Source organism: Mobula birostris, chromosome 20 (assembly GCF_030028105.1).
Source record: "Mobula birostris isolate sMobBir1 chromosome 20, sMobBir1.hap1, whole genome shotgun sequence".
Classification (NCBI taxonomy): Eukaryota; Metazoa; Chordata; class Chondrichthyes; order Myliobatiformes; family Myliobatidae; genus Mobula; species Mobula birostris.
In genome coordinates this window covers 5,078,838-5,097,841 of record NC_092389.1, presented here as the reverse complement: position 1 = coordinate 5,097,841, position 19,004 = coordinate 5,078,838, and the positions used below count along the sequence as shown (strand labels likewise).

The window sequence follows — 19,004 nt, the reverse complement described above, 5'->3', positions numbered from 1 at the left end:
TGTATGCTTGGTGGCCAGTTTATAGCTACACCTTGTTAATGTAAATATCCAATCAACCGATCATGAGGCAGCAATTCTATTTATAAAAGCATGCAAGCATGGGCAAGAGGTTCAGTTGTTGTTCAGACCAAATATCAGAATGGGGAAGAAATGTGATCTAAGTGACTTTGACTATGAAATGATGGTTAGTGCCAGATGGGGTGGTTTGAGTATCTCAGAAACTACTGATCTCCTGTGATTTTCACGCACAACAGTCTCAATAGTATTTGTAGGGTTGCTTGTTGAGCCTGGAGGTTAGTTTGCAAACATTTTGTCACCAGTCGAGGTGACAACGTCAGTACACAATTGGGTGTTGTTTCTGATGAGTGCCCGTGTTTATATTGGTATGATTCGTTCTGATTGTGAACAGCACTCACAACGACCGATAACCAAGGATATGGGCCAGCGGAGATCACTCGGCTATCTGGTTGGCTGGGAAGCAGCGGAGACTAGTGACCAGTGCAACAACCAACCAATCAGAACAATTTGTCGGAGCAATAAAAATGCGAGCAGCCAGCAGAAATAACACTCAATTATGTACTGATGATGTCACCTCAGCTGGTAATGTGTCAGTTCTGTGGGTGAAAATGCATTGTTAACATGAGAGGGCAGAGGAGAATGGCAAGACCAATTCAAGCTAACAGGAAGGTGACAGTAACTCAAATGGCCATGTGTTACAACAGTGGTGTGCGGAAGAACATCTTTGAATGCACAACACGTCAAAGAGCAACAACAACAAAAGACCATGAATATGTACTCAATGCACAAAAATGCTGGAGGAACTCAGTAGACCAGGCAGCATCTATGGAAGAGTAAACAGTCGACGCTTCAGGCCAAGATACTTTGTCGGAGCCCAAAGAAGGGTCTTGGCCCAAAACGTCGACTATTTACTCTTTTCCATAGATGCTGCCTGGCCTGCTGAGTTCCTCCAGCATTTTGTGTATGTTGGTTGAATAGATGATTACTTTTTCTTTTAGCTGTTTGTAAATTGTTGGAACTTCAGAGACTGTCAGAAGGTTCTTGATAAGTGAGTGAAAGGTTACTGGGTGTGGGGAAAAATGTAGAATTGAGGTTACAATCAGATTTGCCATGACCTTACTGAATGGTGGGGCAGGACTAATGGGGCAGAGAGGTCTACTCCAATTTCTAATTAATAGAATCAGATGTAGCAAACAGAACCAAGCCTTTCGGCTCATTGAGTCCATTCTAACCCTCAACCTACATCAACAAATGTCAAGATCACCACATTAACCAAATTCTACCATATAACCATATAACAATTACAGCACGGAAATGGGCCATCTCGGCCCTTTTAGTCCGTGCCGAATGCTTACTCTCACCTAGTCCCACCGACCTGCACTCAGCCCATAACCCTCCATTCCTTTCCTGTCCATATAGCTATCCAATTTAACTTTAAATGACAACATCGAACCTGCCTCTACCACTTCTACTGGAAGCTCATTCCACACAGCTACCACTCTCTGAGTAAAGAAGTTCTCCCTCATGTTACCCCTAAACTTTTGCCCTTTAACTCTCAACTCATGTCCTCTTGTTTGAATCTCCCCTACTCAATGGAAAAAACCTATCCATGTCAACTCTATCTATCCTCCTCATAATTTTAAATACCTCTATTAAGTCCCCCCCCTCAACCTTCTACGCTCCAAAGAATTAAGACCCAACTTGTTCAACCTTTCTCTGTAACTTGGGTGCTGAAATCCAGGTAACATTCCAGTAAATCTTCTCTGTACTCTCTCTATTTTGTTGACATCTTTCCTATAATTCAGTGACCAGAACTGTACACAATACTCCAAATTTGGCCTTACCAATGCCTTGTACAATTTTAACATTACATCCCAACTCCTATACTCAATGCTCTGATTTATAAAGGCCAGCATACCAAAAGCTTTCTTCACCACCCTATCCACATGAGATTCCACCTTCAGGGAACTATGCACCATTATTCCTACATCCCTCTGTTCTGTTGCATTCTTCAATGCCCTACCATTTACCATGTAGGTCCTATTTTGATTAGTCCTATCAAAATGTAGCACCTCACACTTATTAGCATTAAACTCCATTTGCCATCTTTCAGCCCACTCTTCTAACTGGCCTAAATCTCTCTGCAAGCTTTGAATACCTACTTCATTATTTACAACGCCACCTATCTTAGTATCATCTGCATACTTACTAATCCAATTTAGCACCCCATCATCCAGATCATTAATGTATATGACAAACAACATTGGACCCAGTACAGATCCCTGAGGCACACTACTAGTCACCGGCCTCCAATCTGACAGTTATCCACCACTACTCTCTGGTGTCTCCAATCCAGCCACTGCTGAATCCATTTTACTACTTCAATATTAATACCTAACGATTGAACCTTCCTATCGAACCTTCCGTGTGGAACCTTGTCAAAGGCCGTACTGAAGTTCATATAGACAACATCCACTGCTTTACCCTTGTCAACTTTCCTAGTAACCTCTTCAAAAAAAAATTCAATAAGATTTGTCAAACATGGCCTTCCACGCACAAATCCATGTTGACTGTTCCTAATCAGACCCTGTCTATCCAGATAATTATATACAGGCCGATAATTGCTAGGTTTACTCTTAGAACCCTTTTTAAACAATGGAATAACATGAGCAATACGCCAATCCTCCGGTACCATCCCCATTTCTAATGACATTTGAAATATTTCTGTCAGAGCCCCTGCTATTTTTATACTAACTTTCCTCAAGGTCCTAGAGAGTATCCTGTCAGTACCTGGAGACTAATCCACTTTTATATTCCTTAAAAGTGCCAGTACTTCCTCTTCTTTAATCATCATAGTTTCCATAACTTCCCTACCTGTTTCCCTTACCTTACACAATTCAATATCCTTCTCCTTAGTGAATACTGAAGAAAAGAAATTGTTCAAAATCTCCCCCATCTCTTTTGGTTCCACACATAGCTGTCCACTCTGATTCTCTAAGGGACCAATTTTATCCCTCACTATCCTTTTGCTATTAATATAACTGTAGAAACCCTTTGGATTTATTTTCACCTTACTTGCCAAAGCAACCTCGTATCTTTTAGATTTTCTAATTTCTTTCTTAAGATTCTTTTTGTATTCTTTATATTCCTTGAGCACCTCATTTACTCCATGCTGCCTATATTTATTGTAGATATCTCTCTTTTTCCGAACCAAGTTTCCAATATCCCTTGAAAACCATGGCTCTCTCAAACTTTTAACTTTTCCTTTCAACCTGGCAGGAACGTAAAGATTCTGTACCCTCAAAATTTCACCATTAAATGACCTCCACTTCTCTTATTACATCCTAACCATAAAACAATTTGTCCCAATCCACTCCTTCTAAATCCTTTCGCATCTCCTCAAAGTTAGCCTTTCTGCAATCAAAAATCTCAACCCTGGATCCAGATCTATCCTTCTCCATAATTATATTGAAACTAATGGCATTGTGATCATTGGACCCGAAGTGCTCCCCAACACATACCTCCGTCACCTGACCTATCTCATTCCCTAACAGGAGATCCAAGACTGCACCCTTTTCTAGTACCATTCATGTACATACTAAAGCAATTTACACGGGTACCAATTAACCTAACGACCCACACATTTTTGGAACATAGAGGGAAATAAGAATTCCTAGAGGAAACCCGTGCAGTCATGGGGAGAATGTGCAAACTCCAGACAACAGCAGAATTCAGTCTCTGGTGTGTGAGGCACCAGCTTCTCAGATACACTGGTTGGCCTTCAGAAGGACATGCATTGTTTGGATTTCCAGTGTCTGCAGATTTTCTCGTGTTTGTGAACATACACTCAATGGCCATTTTATTAGGTACAGAAGGTAATAATACAGTGGCCACGGAGTATATAAACTCCAAACATATGAAATTTCCAAACCTGTTAATTATACTAAATGTCTTGTATATGATATAGCCACATCCACTCTATCTAGGCCTTTCAATGGCCTAACTCCACTCCTATGTCTTATGGCTTGATGTTGATCACAAACAATCTACTGGAGATTCTCTGAATGTTGTAGCAGCATCTGTGGGAGGAAAGGAACTGTTGGTGTTTTGGATCGAAACCCTACATTAGGTCTGCCCAAAAGGCGGCACGGTAGCCATAAGAAATAGGAGTGGAGTTAGGCCATTTGGCCCATCAAGTCTGCTCTGCCATTCCATCATGGCTGATTTATTTTCCATCTCAACTCCATTCTCCTGCCTTCTCTCCATACATTAGACACCCTGACTAGTCAAGAACCTATCAACCCCCACTTTTAATAGATCCAATATCTTGGCCTCCACAGCCATCTGTGGCAATGAATTTCACAGATTCACCACCCTCTGGCTAAAGAAATTCTGTCTCATTTCCTTTCTAAATGAACATCACTCTATTCTGAGGCTGTTCCCTCTAGTCTTAGGCTCCCCCCCCCCCCCGCCCCGTACATCCACATTCTCTCCACATCCACTCTACCTAGGCCTTTCAATATTCAAAAAGTTTCAATGAGATCTCCCCTCCCCCCCCCCATTCTTCTCAACGACAGTGAGTACAGGCCTAGAGCATTCAAATGCTCCTCAGAATAGAAAATAGTCTCCATCTTTACCAAAGTCCTTCTACCAAAGTGCATGACCATACCCTTCCCTTCATTGTATTCCGTCTGCCACTTCAATTCAATTCAAGTTTAATTGTCATTTAACCATACATGAATACCCGTGAATACAGCCAAATGCAACAGTATTACTATGGGGTCAAGGTGCAACACACATTACCAATGGTCACACACAGTAAGCACACAGAAGATCACAATCACGTAATGAGAATCCAGACGCCCATCTCCCTCCCCTCCCAACAACGACGCGGCTTGATGCCTAGCCCTCACACGTAAAGTCAACAAACCCATATAGTATCAGTAAAAACACAACAACACAGAATATACATTTATGTAGTCCAGACCCCCCAGGCCACCAATATTATCTGTCGACCAAACCCCGATGTCCGGCTTCCACCAGGCAGTACTGCAGCTTGGAGGCCCAGTCCAGACCTCTCGGTGTAGTTGAAATCCTCAATTGCCACAACTGCGCCACGCTGCACCAGGCAGAGTGCAATAGCTCGGACGCCTCTCCCCTGGCGTCTGAAAAGCAAGCGATCCCGCAGCTTGAGGCCCAAGACCATTGAGTGCTGCCAAAAAAAGAAAAATCTGCAGTTGACAACAACAGAGCTTGTCTTCTGCTGAGGGAAACCCTGGGAGGGCAGCTCGAGTCCATTCTGGACACCATACCACACTGCTCCTGGTTTAGGGCAATGGCTTTGTCCCCTCACTCTGGGCGGCTGCAAACAGGCGACATCATGGCTTCAGGCCTAGTTCTCAACCAAGGACTAGGCCCCTGCCATCCACACCCACTCTCATCCAATAAATCAGCAAGTTCAACTTGCGGCGTACCAGATTAACAATATCCAAAGGGGTGTTGTCATCACAAGAGAAGTGACCTTGACAGCCACTTATTTGACTGTGAGCCTCCGTTGATTCAGGCAGCAGCACGTTGTGCACTCCTCCATTATCTCCACCACTGAGCAACTCGCTGATGGTGTAGACCTGCAGTACTTTTAAGTTAATGTAAAGTAAGATATTGGATTATTAGTACATTTAAGTAGAATGGTAGCACCTTTTGTTGACCCTGTAGAAGCTACTGTAACCATTTGTGTCACCATTTTGCCAGAAGTATGCCTATTCTCCCAATTTGACTAACATCTTCTGCAGACTCCACGTTTTCTCAACACTACCTTCCCCTCCACTCACCTTCGTATCATCTGCAAAAATGGCTACAAGGCCATCAATTCTGTCATGCAAATCATTGACTTATAACATGAAAAGAAGCAGTCCCAACACCAAGCCCTGTGGAACACCACTATTCACCAGCAGCCAACCAGAAAAGGCTCCCTTTATTCCCACTCTTTGCTATTTGCCAATCAACCAATCCTCTATCCATGCTAGCATCTTTCCTGTAAAACCATGGGCTCTTATCTTGTTAAGCAGCCTCCTGTACAGCACCTTGTCAAAGGCCTTCTGAAAATTCAACTAAACAATATCTACTGAGTCTCCTTTGTCTATCTTGCCTGTTATTTCCTTAAAGTAACCATGCTAAGGAAACCTCTTTTATCATTTTTCCAAGTACCCTGAAACCTCATCCTTAATAATGGACTCAAACATCTTCCCAACCACTAAAGTCAGGCTAACTGGCCTATAATTTCCTTTCTTCTGCCTCCCTCCCTTCTTAAAGAGTGGAGTGACCTTTGCAATTTTACATTACTCTGGAACCATTCCAGAATCTAGTGATTCTTGGAAGATCATTACTAATGCCTCCCAAATTTCTTCAGCTCCTCTTTCAGAACCCTGGGGTATAGTCCATCTGATCCAGGTGACTTACCTGACTTCAGACCTTTAAGCTTCCCAAGCACCTTCTCCTTAGTAATTGCAACAACATTCTTTTCTACTCCCTGACACTCTTAATTTTCTGGCACACTGTTATTCTGACACAAAATAGTTATTAATTTTGCCCGCCGTTTGTTTGTCCCCCATTACTACCAGTGTCACTTTCCAGCGGTCTGAAATCCACTCTCTTCTCTCTTTTATTCTTTATATGATCTAAAAAAAACTTTTGTATCCTCTTTTATGTTAGTGTCTAGCTTACCTTCATGTTTCATCTTTTCTCTCCTTATGGCTTTTTAGTTGCCTCCTGCTGTTTTTTTTTTAAAGTTTCCGAATGCTCTAATTTCCCGCTAAGTTTTGCTGTATTATATCTATCCTGCACCTTCCAGACTGCTCCCAGAAACTCCAGCCAGTGCGGTTCTGCCATCATCCCTGCTGATCTTCCCTTCCAATTAGCTTTGGCCAACTCCTCTCTCATGCCTTTGTAATTCCCTTTACTTTAATACTGGCACATCTGATCTAAGCTTGTCCCTCTCAAACTGCAGGGTGAATTCTATCACATTCTTATCACTGCCTTCTTGGGGTTCCTTACCAGAGTAGTGTAGTGATTAGTGTAATTCTTTATGGCTCCAGCAATCCAGGTTCATCCACACCTCTGTCTGTAAGGAGTTTGTACGTTCTGCCCGTGACTGTGTGGGTTTCCTCCAGGCGCTTCAGTTTTCTCCCGCATTCCAAAGACGCAAGGGTTAGTAAGTTGTGGGCATGCTATGTTGGCGCTGAAAGCATGGTAGCACTTGTGGGCTGCCTCCAGCACATTCTTGCATGCTGTTGGTTGTTGACACAAACAATGATTTTTTTTTCTGATTGCAACATTTAAGAAAAATTTGGATAAGTACATGGATAGGAGGATATGGAGGGCTATGGTCCAGGTATGTGTTGATGGGACTCGGCAGAATAATGGTTCACCACAGACTATATTGGCTGAAGTGCCTGTTTCTGTGCTGTAGTGCTCTATGACTATGACTGAGAGTTGGAGAGGCAAGATTGCTAGTATCAAGGGAGAGAAGGAGGGGTGACGCAGGAACCCAAAGTTATTGGTGAACTGAGAAGGATTGTAAAATGGCAGGTCTGTTATGCCAGATAGGGGAGGGGAAGGGATGGAATTGGGAGACAATTACAGGTGGCTGATGGATGAAGGCAGACAAAGCACCTGCAGTCTCTTATGACTCTATTGTGCTTCAATTTTTATCTTATGTGAATATTTTGAAGAATTCCGTTACAATCGTAAACGTCCTTAGATTTGCTTTTCTTTTGTGTATTCATGGGCAAGTAGGCAACGTTCCCCCTAATTATTTTTTATGGCTGCACAGACCCCCAATTGCTCTGAGTAGGAAATTTTTACACGGCTTGAAAACTACATGGCACTTTAAATGTTGTTTTGTGTAGTATGCATGTTATGAATATTTAGAATGAAGATTGAAAAATCATATACTCTTGATTTTACTTATTAATGGAGGGGTATAATGAAATACAGTACAACAAAGAAAATCTTTCACATTTTGTAAACTTTTAAACTTGGACAGCATTGGGCCTCAATGGGTTGGCAGATTATTAACACTGGACTACTGAATTCCATTCTGTGTTTATTGTTGCAATTTGTAACAGTGTTGTAACGTGAACCACTGTCAATGTAACTACGTTGAAGCTCTCAAATGTTTCAAAGTAAAGGTTGTACATTTATTATTTGGAAAATTTATGGATTATATTCATTAACACAATTACAGGGTATTTTGCAAATATTTTCAAAATTGATTTGTTCAGAATTAAATTAGCATAATTTCAAAATTATATTACAATTATATAAAAGAAAATTTCCAGCTTCACAACAACAAAGCCTGTGTGTGCAGGAGAATTTCAGTTACTGTGTGGCCACGCACCCGTGCAGTTTAGAAAGAACAGTACACATAGGAGAGCGAGGGGTGACTTTGTGGAGGAGTATAAAATCATTAGAGGTTGAGGGCACAGAGTCTGTTTCCCCAGGGATGGGGTATCATAACTAGTGGGCATGTTTTGAGTGATGGGAGAGAGATTTGATAGGAACTGAAGGGCAATATTTTTTACATGGAAGGTTTTCTGCATATGTACTGAGTTGCCAGGGAAGTGACAGAAGCAGGTACCTTGACAAGATTTGAAAGGCACATGGGCAGGTGCATGGATAGGAAATGTGTAGGGGGATACAAGCCAAGCATGAGCAAATGGAGCAGAATCAAGTAGGGAACTTGGTTGGCATGGACCAGTAGGGTCAAAGGACCCATTTCCATTCTCTTTGATTCTGTGTTCACAGAACATAGGAGTCTCTAGCAATGCTCATGTTTATTGACTATATTTGATTACCCTTGAACAAGAGAGCAAGTTTACAGACTCGGAAAGAATGGCAGATTTTTTCCCCAAAGAACAATAGTGAACCAGAAGCAAGAGAAAATCTGCAGATGCAGGAAATCCAGGCAACACACTGAAAATACGGGAGGAACTTAGCAGGCCAGGCAGCATCTATAGAAAAAAGTACAGTGAATGTTTCAGGCCGAGAACCTTCAGCAGGATAGTGAACTGGAAAAGAGTTTAACAACAATCTGGTAGTTTTACGTGCACTGACTAACTTTCCTTCAAATTCCAGATTGGTTACTCAAATAATTAGTCTGTATCATTGCCAGCTTTGTTTTGTCTCAAACCCAAAGCTCTTAATTCTTTGTTTCTCTTCCACCTACAGCTGGATCTTTTGTCTCACAGTAACTGGCAGCCCACTTCCACGTTGCCCCACTTCTTCCCCAGTAGCATGCCTCCTCTGGCAGCATTCCCTCCTGTTGCCTTTTACGCACAGCAAGCCCTGCCGACTCCAGGTTTTCCAGTGGGATTGGGACGTACATCAGATGTTGAGAATCACAGTGCTCCAGCTTTAGCCAGCTCGGCCTCAAAACTGGAAAAACTTCTCAGCAAACTGGAGTCAAAGTTTCCAAATTGCAGCAGGTATGGCTACCTCAAACACCAGACTTGATTGGGATCAGTGGGAATTTTAATTAAATCTTTGTGGAGCTTTGCATGTGTGCCTCTCCCCCCCCCCTCTCCCCCCCCCTCCTTTTGTGTTTGTCTGGGCAGAAGGCTCCATTTTGGAATCTGACAACTTCAAACCAATTTATCTGGGGAATATTGGAGCGTTAATCAGGCTGTGGGTGGGATGGTGGAAAAAAGCAGAGGATGGATCAGAGCTGATTTATTTTCCCTGTCAACTCCATCAAGGAATAAGAGCTTTTGGGAATGGGAAATGAGGTCTAGTGTGGATTGTCCATGATCATATTGCAGACATGCCACCCAACAAAAACTCATTTCAGGGAGGTAGCACCATCAATTTGCGGTAGGCTCCTGGAACTTCCGGGAGAGGTGGGATGTCTGCAATAGAGTAGCTCCTTAGCAGCTAACATTAACTATGCTAATGAAGGAATGACACCTGTTAAACTCATCTCAACATGTCTTTTACAGTCTTAACCCACCATGGACAATAGAAAAGTCACTGTTGCAAACAGTGCAGTGAGCAACACTGTCATTATTTTTGACCCCTATTAGGCAGGGGTACACTTCAGTGTAGTCTGGGGTGACGTACATTTTATATTTTCTTTTTTTGGAACACTCTGCCATGGCGCGCTCTCTCTTGCTTGCTCTCAAAAAAAATCGATTTCCGGGATATTGTATATAATTTGCGGGCATCAGGGAGCCACTATCAATATGCGGGAGACTCCTGGAACTTCTGGGAGAGGTGGGATGTCTGATATTGAGCAAAATGATTTTTGAGAATGTTGTCAGGATTCAAGGCCTGAGTTATAGAGAGAGTCCAGGCAGGCTTGGACTTTATTATTGGGAATGTTGGAGATGGAAGATGACCTTATAGAGCTGTGTAAAATTATGAGTGGCATAGTTAAGGTGAATTCCCCTCCATCGATGCTGCCTGACTTGTTGAATTTCTTCAGCATTTTGTGCGTGTTGCTCAAGATTTCCACCATCTGCACAATCTCTTGTGTTTATAAATGTTTTTCCTAGAGAAAATGAATCAAAAACTAGAGGGCATAGTTTTAAGGTGAGATAGAGGAGACTTAAAATGCACTAAGGGGCAACTTCAGGTAGAGGGTGGGAAATAGATGGAACAAGTTGCTGGAGGAAGTGGTTGAGGCAGGTACAGTAAAAACATTTTTACAAAATGTGTTTGGAGGAATATGAACCAAACACAGGCAAGTGGGAGTAGTTAAGATGGGGATGTTAGTCAGCATGGACAAGTTGAGCTGAACAGTCTACTGTCCTGTTGCCTCAGTCACTGCACTGTAAACATTGTAAACCACATTTTATAATGCTGTTTAAATTGTAAATCTGTATTTAAACCTTTAACTTTATTTATTATATTTTATTCTTATTTGTTTAGTGACACAGTGTGGAACAGACCCTTCCGGCCCGATGAGCCACACCACCCAGCAACCCACCTATTTAAACCTAGCCTAATCACAGGACAATTTACCATGACCCATTAACCTACTAATTTGTACATCTTTGGACCATGGGAGGAAACCAGAGCACCCAAGGAAACCCAAATAATTCTTTCTTCTTTAGAATTGTTGAATGTTGTTGTATTTTGTTACTTATCATACCAACACATCACAGCAAATTTCTAGTACATGTAAATGAATATGGCAAATAAAGTTGATCCTTAATCCTATAAGTGCTGGGCCAGGTTGAGGGGCCAAGTGGTTTCCTCCTGCTCCTATTCTCTTATGATAGTGAGATGCCAACTTGGGAGTGACAGGTACTCTGAAGGCCAGCAGAAACCTCATGGGTTGAAATGGTCTCCCTCTATTTCTAAAGGGGCTTTATGATTCCATAACTTACAGCTTCCTCTTCTTGACAGAAAGCAGCTTATGCATATCCTACAGCAGATAAAGACTTCACGTGGCACTATAGCTGGCCTCTCCGTGGAAGAACTAGTCCAACAAATTGCTGAGTGTCTCAGTGACTCAAAACAGGTAATATCTGGACCAAGTGTCCAAAATTCAAACCAGTACCTGCCCAGTCAAATCTGGCTCCTTCCCCCTTCCTTTCCAGTCCTGATGATTTTGGCTCAAAATGTCAACCATTTAATCCCCTCCATAGATGCTGCCTGACCTGCTGAGCCCCTCCACTATTTGGTCTGTGTTACATAGTCAGAAGTTGTTTACTGACATTGTATTACTCCTCTCCTCATTGAATTTGATCTACTTTTTTTAATAACTTCTATTTGGGACAAAGCAACTTTTACTAAATTAATTGGAGTGTTGCAATCAAAATTGGAATTTACTGGGTGTGAGAGAGCCATTCTTGCTGGTTGTCAGAGTGATGCAGTAATGAAGTGTGCATGGAGAGCGATCAGTGATGGCTAAGACCCTGAGAACGATTTAAGAGTCTCTGGCTGTTGCCAGACAGTTGGCTCTGAGGTTGGGTTTATGTGTGGCCTCTCAGCACTTGATTAATCAGACTTCTGAATAATCACCTCGTTCACAGGGTTAATGGCAGGACTGTTAGCAGTGTGGAGGACAGGGGGATCTTGGGGACCATGTCCATAGATCCCTCAAAGTTGCCGTGGAAATTGATAAGGTAGTAAAGAAGGTGTATGGTGTGTTTTCCTTCATTAGTCGGAGGATTGAGTTCAATGTTGCAGCTCTGTTTTAAAAAAAAAAACACCTGGTTAGAACACACTTGGAATATTGTGTTCAGTTCTGGTCACCTCATTGTAGGAAGCTTTAGAGAGGGTGTAGAAGAGACTTATCAGGATGCTGCCTGGATGTGAGAGTATATCTTGTGATGATAGGTTGAACAAGCTAGGGCTTTTCTCTTGGAGTGAAAGAGGATGAGAGGTGACTTGATAGAGGTGTAAGAGCTGATAAAAGGTATAGATCAAGTGGCTAGCCAGAGAAATGGCCAATGCAAGGGGGTATAATGTTAAGATGATTGGAGGAAAGTATTGGGGGGGGGGGGGAATGTCAGAGGTTGTGTTTTTACACAGAGGGTGGTGGGTTCGTGGAACACGCTGCCAGTGGTGGAGGTAGAGAGATTTAAGAGAATCTTGGATAGGCACATGGGTGATAGAAAAATGGATGGGTTTGTAGAAGAGAAGGCTTAGATTAAACCTCAATAGGTTAAATGATCAGCAGAACCTCATGGCCGAAGGGCCTGTACTGTGCTGTGATGCTGTGTTCACACTCCCTTCCTGGTCGTCCTGCCATATTCTTAAACCTGTAATTCGGTTATAGTCACTTTATCATTTCATTTTGCAGTGTCTCAATTTGCACTACTAGACTTGACACCTTTCCATTGTCATTTGCTTTTGTCTCTGTATTTATTATTACAATGTATACTATTTATTCTGTGAGCTTCACGTTGCAAGGAACTTCATTGCACCCTGATGCAGGTGGCAATAAACTCATTAGAATCCAGTGGCACAAATGACAATGTCAGTAATTCTCAAAGTTGAAGCAAAGAAACACAGTCAGATTTATTATCACTGACATACATTGTGAAATTTGTACGGTGTGATATAATATTAGTTGCTATTTTTTATATAATCTCTTCTTAAAATATTGAGTGTGTGGTCTTCAGGCTTTCTTTACCTCCTCCTTGATGGTAGTAATGAGAAGAGGGCATGTCCTGGGTGATGGGGGTCCTCAATAATAGAAGCTGCCTTTTTGAGGTATCGGCTTTTTGAAGATATCCTTGATGCTGGGGAGGCTGGTGCCATGATGGAGCTGGCTGAGTTTACAATTCAGTAGCTTTGCAAAACTGCAAACAACATCCCCTATTCTAAGCAGAATATCTTCTCCAGAAATGGGCTGATCACTGATGCTCGGATAGAGTGCAGGATAGTTGGACAGTAATTATATTCCTCATTTTTGATTACACCAGCTTGAGTGATGATAGAATTGTCCAGTCACATAGAATGGTGGTGTTAACACATGTAACCTTTTAAAAGTAAATAGTTTATTGAGAGAGAAGAAGCTTAATTACAATGTGCATCTGTTTTCAATGCTAATGAATCTTAAATTGAAGTGTGTTTGCTCTCCTTATCAAACAGTGTCTTCCGTCGGGTCCCTCTGGAGTTTCAGTCAGCTTGCTTGGGCACTTCCCGCCAGCTGTTGTTCGGACCAGTCCATACATGTCCTTGCCCAAGAGCAGAAGTGGAACTCTACCTTCATATCAAGAGAGGCCAGCACTGGTTAGTACGCTGCCTCATGTTCACAGAGCAATTTTTTTCTCTCTTCTTTGTGTCTTTTCTTTGCCATTACACACCTTTTTGTAAGTAACTTTGTCTGTAGATAATTATTTATCAGGGCTTCCTTTGTTGCCAGCTTGGTAAATAGTCGAGAAAACCATGGGTCAAGGTTTGCGTCCAAATAATAAGTTTAAAGAGTGTTGTTTGTCATTGCACTTGGCTTAGTCTTACATACTGGGAAGTTGAAGGAACTGTCAAAATGCAGAGTTTGGGTACAAATTACACAACATAGTTTCATAATGACCTGAATTCATAGCCTGCTGTTAGACTGTTAGCATTAATGGTGCTTTCAATATAGAACATAGAACATTCAGCACAGTACAGGCCCTTCAGCCCACAATGTTGTGCTGACCTTTAACTTACTCTAAAAACACTTTGCTCCTATGTAGCCTCCATTTTCCTTTTATTCATATGACTATCTAAAGTCTCTTAAATATCCCTAATGTATCTGTGTGTACCACCACTCCCAGCAGTGCATTCCAAGCACTTGCCACTCTGTTATTTTTAAAAAAAAAACTACTTCTGACATCTCCCCTCAGCCTTCATCCACTCTCCTTGAAAGGATGTCCTCTGGTATTAACCACTGCCACCTGGGGAAAAAGATGCTTCCTGTTCACTCTATCTATGCCTCTTATAATCTTATCTTAAATCTCTTTAAGAGCACTTAAACGTAACTTGACAGATTTGTGCTTGCCTTGCTTTCATGGCCCTTTTAGAATAAATTGCCAAGTTTAAAATATTCTAAGTATGCCCACTGGCTGTAAAAATGAATTGAATTCTTCTGAACTTCAGGTACCTGGGAGTCCCCGCCTATGTTTGATGTGTCAGAAGGTTGTGCCTGTCAGTGAGGTGCATCCAATGGCTTGTTTGCACATTGTCCACAAGGAGGTGAGTGCACTGTTTTCTCCTATTAATCAAAGTATTAAATTTTCACTTTCATTAGCTGTGACTTAGTAGCACCCTGGTTACCTGCATCAGAGAGTAGAAAAGTTCTAGGCTGATATCTTCAAGTCAGCATCTCGGATGAAAGATGAATGAAATATCCAATGAAATATTAAGTCAAAGCCTGTTTGACTAGTTGGATATTTTGAAAAATAGCAGAACAGATCACCACAAAATCGAGGCTAATAATCATGTTTTTAAAACACTGCTGTTTGTAGGGGCTTGCTTTGCACAAATTGTCAACAACATAATTAGTGTTACAACCGTAACTAGTTTTCAAATGACCATATGCTACTCTGGGTGACTCCGGAAGGGTTCACAACTGGCAATTTTTTTTATATAACTTGGGGGAAAAAAATTGAATCAATTTTTCTTTTAGGTGATGTTTTTGGACTGGATTACCTTTCACTACCTAGCAAAATAAATGATTATTATAACAAGTACAAATAGTCTATATTGGAATAGTTCATCACAAGTTTGTTATCTCAATTTTCTGTACTACAATTCATACGTAGAATCATGGAGCACTACATCACAGGAACATGCCCTTTGGCCATGTTGATGGTCTGTTAAGAATGGGCACGGGTACTTGCATACACCTATTGGAGTTTGGCTTTGATTGTACTTTGGACTTCAATAGAAGGTTATAGGATTAATCACTGATCGTCAGGGCCAGTCTGAATGGGAAAAAAAAAATCTTACTCTTGATATTTTGCTTCCAATTTGGCTTCAAGCAGAACTTGCACACCTTCCGTTTGTGGGATAATGGAAAATTATAGCAACTACACAACTTGTTAGTTAAATTCTGTCCATGACAACCCAAAATGAGCTGGTGAGACTGCTCCATGCCTTAGGAGGTTATTGTAAATGTATCTCCTTCCACCTGAGTTCCAGATCAACACCATAGAATCATAGAGCACTATAGGACAGAAACAGGCCCTGTGGCCCATGTAGTCTATGCTAAATTGTTTTTCTGCCTAGTCCCATCGACCTACACCTAGACCATCCGATCCATGTACTTATCCAAACTTCCCTTAAGTGTTGAAATCAAACCTGCATCCACCACTTGCGCTGGCAGCTCATTCACCAGCCTCTGAGTGAAGAAGTTTTCCCTCAAGTTCCCTTTAAACATTTCACCTTTCACTCTTAACCTATGACTTCTAGTTCTGGTCTAACCCAACCTCAGTGGAAAAAGCCTACTTGCATTTACCCTATCCATATACTTCATAATTTTTTTACCTCTGTCAAGTCTCCCCTCATTCTCTACCCTCTTGGGAATAAGGTTCTAACCTATTCAACCTTTCCCTATAACTCAGGTCCTCAAGGCCCAGCAACATCCTTGTAAAGGTTTTCTCTGTACCCTCATTGATTTCTTTCCTGAAGGTAGGTGATCAGAACTGCACATAATACTCCAAAATAGGCCTCACCAATGTCTTGCACAACTTCACATAACATCCCTACTCTGTATTCGGTATTCTGATTTATAAAGGAACCACTTTTGGTTGATTAAATCTCTTCTTCCCAGCTATTGACCCCCATGTCTTTCTCCTTGAGCAGTCTGTCCGAATCCCCCCTTTTCTGGAGAAATCCCTAACCTGCCCATTCTTATGGCTGCCGTACTCCAAGAATAGAGCAGTGTTCTAAAATCTTTTCCTTCCTCTCTAGTCTGTACATCCTTCCTGTGATATGAGCAGGACAATACCTAGTACTCTGATCCCATTGATTTTATGTGGTTTTGCTCTGACTTTCCAGGTCTTCACTCTGTGCCTTGTTCCAATCAGAAGGTCTCCTCTTATCTTCAGTCTGGCTTTGATCTATTCTGTCCCCTATCATGGTTCATATTTGCCTTGCAACTTGAAGGAGAACATATGGCTCATTGGGTTTATGCTGGTTCTTTGAGTGAACCTATCAATCCCATTCCCTACTGATTTTACCTGTAGCATAATTGCTCTATCGTGCTTTCCTGTTGTTTTCTACCCAGCTATCCAATTTACAGACGCTAATTAACATGCCAGCACAAATTTGGGATATGGAGGGGACAGTCATATTGAGAGGAACAAGCATGCAAACTCCACATAGAGAATTTTGGAGGTCAGGATTGAACCTAGTGCTGTTAAAAGTATGAGGCAGTAGCTGTACTTGTACCACTGTTCTGCTCTGTCCCTGTCCTCATTGCCATGAGTCTCCTAACTGCAGTGTCCTAGTGATCTGCCTTGAACTTAAGGTAGTGGTTTGGATTGAAGTTTGGATGCATAGGGTGGCCACAAGATGAACACTCAGTCACAGGTGACTTTTTTCTTCAGTACCTGGCCTCTCCTGTTACATGCTACTGCATGCAGTTTATGTCTAACCAGGATTTAGAGGTGAAATTAAGTTCTGTGTTGTAACTGACCACTTAGGTCAATATCAGCAGCTTCCAGCTTGACAGGTCATTACTGATCCTTTCCAGAAGGTCATGCTGACAGAATACAGGTTCCTGCAGTTACTACTTTCATCTTTAAACAAAATGCACAACATCCACTAAGAAAAACATAATGATAAAACCACTTCTGTCCCTGCAGATAATTGAGTAAGCTTTCACGATATGCAGCATTTTTATATGATGTGACTTTTGCATCATTATATCAGCTCAGGATGTCTCACTTATGTGACAGGATCACAATTTCTGTTCTTTAACAAGTGTTATCTCGTTTTCCCCAGTGCATCAAGTTCTGGGCACAGACCAATAAAAATAGCAGCTGTCCTTTCTGCCCCACGCCACGGTGATGAGCCTTTCTGGACCCCTCTGGTTGGAAGAGATGCAGGAAAATGGAACTGGATTTTGAGGACTACGCCAGAACCGAACAACACAATGGGAAATAAATAGATGCATTTTTGGCACTTTGCCCACTTAAACCAAAATTGACACCAGTATCCTGAAAGTGTTATAAGTGACATTGAAGTTGATGTTACACTGGTTCAGCACACCTCTGTATCTTGGGAGCTAAGACTAACATTGAGGTTTTCATCTATCTAGCTGAAGAATTAAGCTGTCTTTGAATGATGGAAATTATCAACCCAAAGCATTAATTCTGATTCTCTCCCCGGAGATGTTATCTGACCAGCTGAGTATTTTCAGCATTTTGTTTGTTTTAGATTTCTAGCATCTGAATTGATTTTTTTTGCCCCAGTTACTGTTTGTTGTCGGCCATATTTGGAGTGCCGTAACCTTACCTGTTTGCTAATTGGAAGCAGTGGTGCACAAGACGTTCCTTAATATATGACTTTGCAGGGCTGAGTTTCTGCCTGAAAATAAAAAGAAACAGGTCATATTTTAAAGTATTATCACTCCAGAGCAGAACTGTCTCTAAGTATCTGGCAATTTCTCCACATCATGTATCTTAATTAAAGAAATACTTTGACTAATTTAAAGTAGAGCTTAAAATTGGTAGTTTATTGTGTGCTTAGGAGCAGCTCATTGTTCAGGTCTTGTGTTAATCATATTCCTTTACCACCGTAGACTGTTTTAATTATTTCTATGGATACAGTTGATATAATTTTCACCGCCTGGGCAAAAAATGATTAAATTGAGGGTAGATGAGCCATTCACCTGTAAAGACATCACAAATTGGAGGTCAACCTTGATTGCCTTGGACAATTGCGAGTACCTTTCCAGCAGCATTCAGATTTGCCCAAGCGCCGCTTCCCAATCATAGGACCATAAGATATAGGAGCAGAAGTAGGCCATTTGGCCCATCAAGTGTGTGCTGCCATTCAATCATGGGCTGATCCGATTCTTCCAGTCATCCCCACTCCCCTGCCTTCTCCCCATACCCTTTAATGCCCTGGCTAATCAAGAACCTATCTATCTCTGCCTTAAATACACCCAATGACTTCCACAGCTGCTCCGGCAACAAATTCCACAGATTTACCACCCTCTGACTAAAGTAATTTAGACCATAAGAGCATAAGACAAAGGAGCAGAAGTCGGCCATTCAGCTCATCGAGACTGCTCCACCATTTTATCATGAGCTGATCCATTCTCCCATTTAGTCCCACTCCTCCACCTTCTCACCATAACCTTTGATGCCCTGGCTACTCAGATACCTATCAATCTCTGCCTTAAATACACCCAACGACTTGGCCTCCACTGCTGCCCGTGGCAACAAATTCCATTGATTCACCACCCCCGGCTAAAAAAAATTTCTTCGCATCTCTGTTCTGAATGGGCGCCCTTCAATCCTTAAGTCATGCCCTCTCATACT

General features: G+C 41.8%; 1 protein-coding gene across 4 annotated transcripts in view; it reads left to right on the top strand.

The window, feature by feature from the left end:
- rnf214 (ring finger protein 214) overlaps positions 1-18,171 on the top strand; it is a 60,572-nt gene extending 42,401 nt beyond the window's left edge. For 3 of the 4 annotated variants that reach the window (XM_072283903.1, XM_072283902.1, XM_072283900.1), the window contains exons 12-16: positions 9,247-9,503; positions 11,425-11,539; positions 13,621-13,761; positions 14,611-14,706; positions 17,461-18,171. In XM_072283903.1, coding sequence (XP_072140004.1) covers positions 9,247-9,503; positions 11,425-11,539; positions 13,621-13,761; positions 14,611-14,706; positions 17,461-17,526 — 675 coding nt within the window. In that variant the 3' untranslated portion in view covers positions 17,527-18,171. The remainder of the gene's footprint in view (positions 1-9,246; positions 9,504-11,424; positions 11,540-13,620; positions 13,762-14,610; positions 14,707-17,460) is intronic. The other variant, XR_011889807.1, reaches the window with a different exon arrangement.
- Positions 18,172-19,004: the final 833 nt, after the last annotated feature.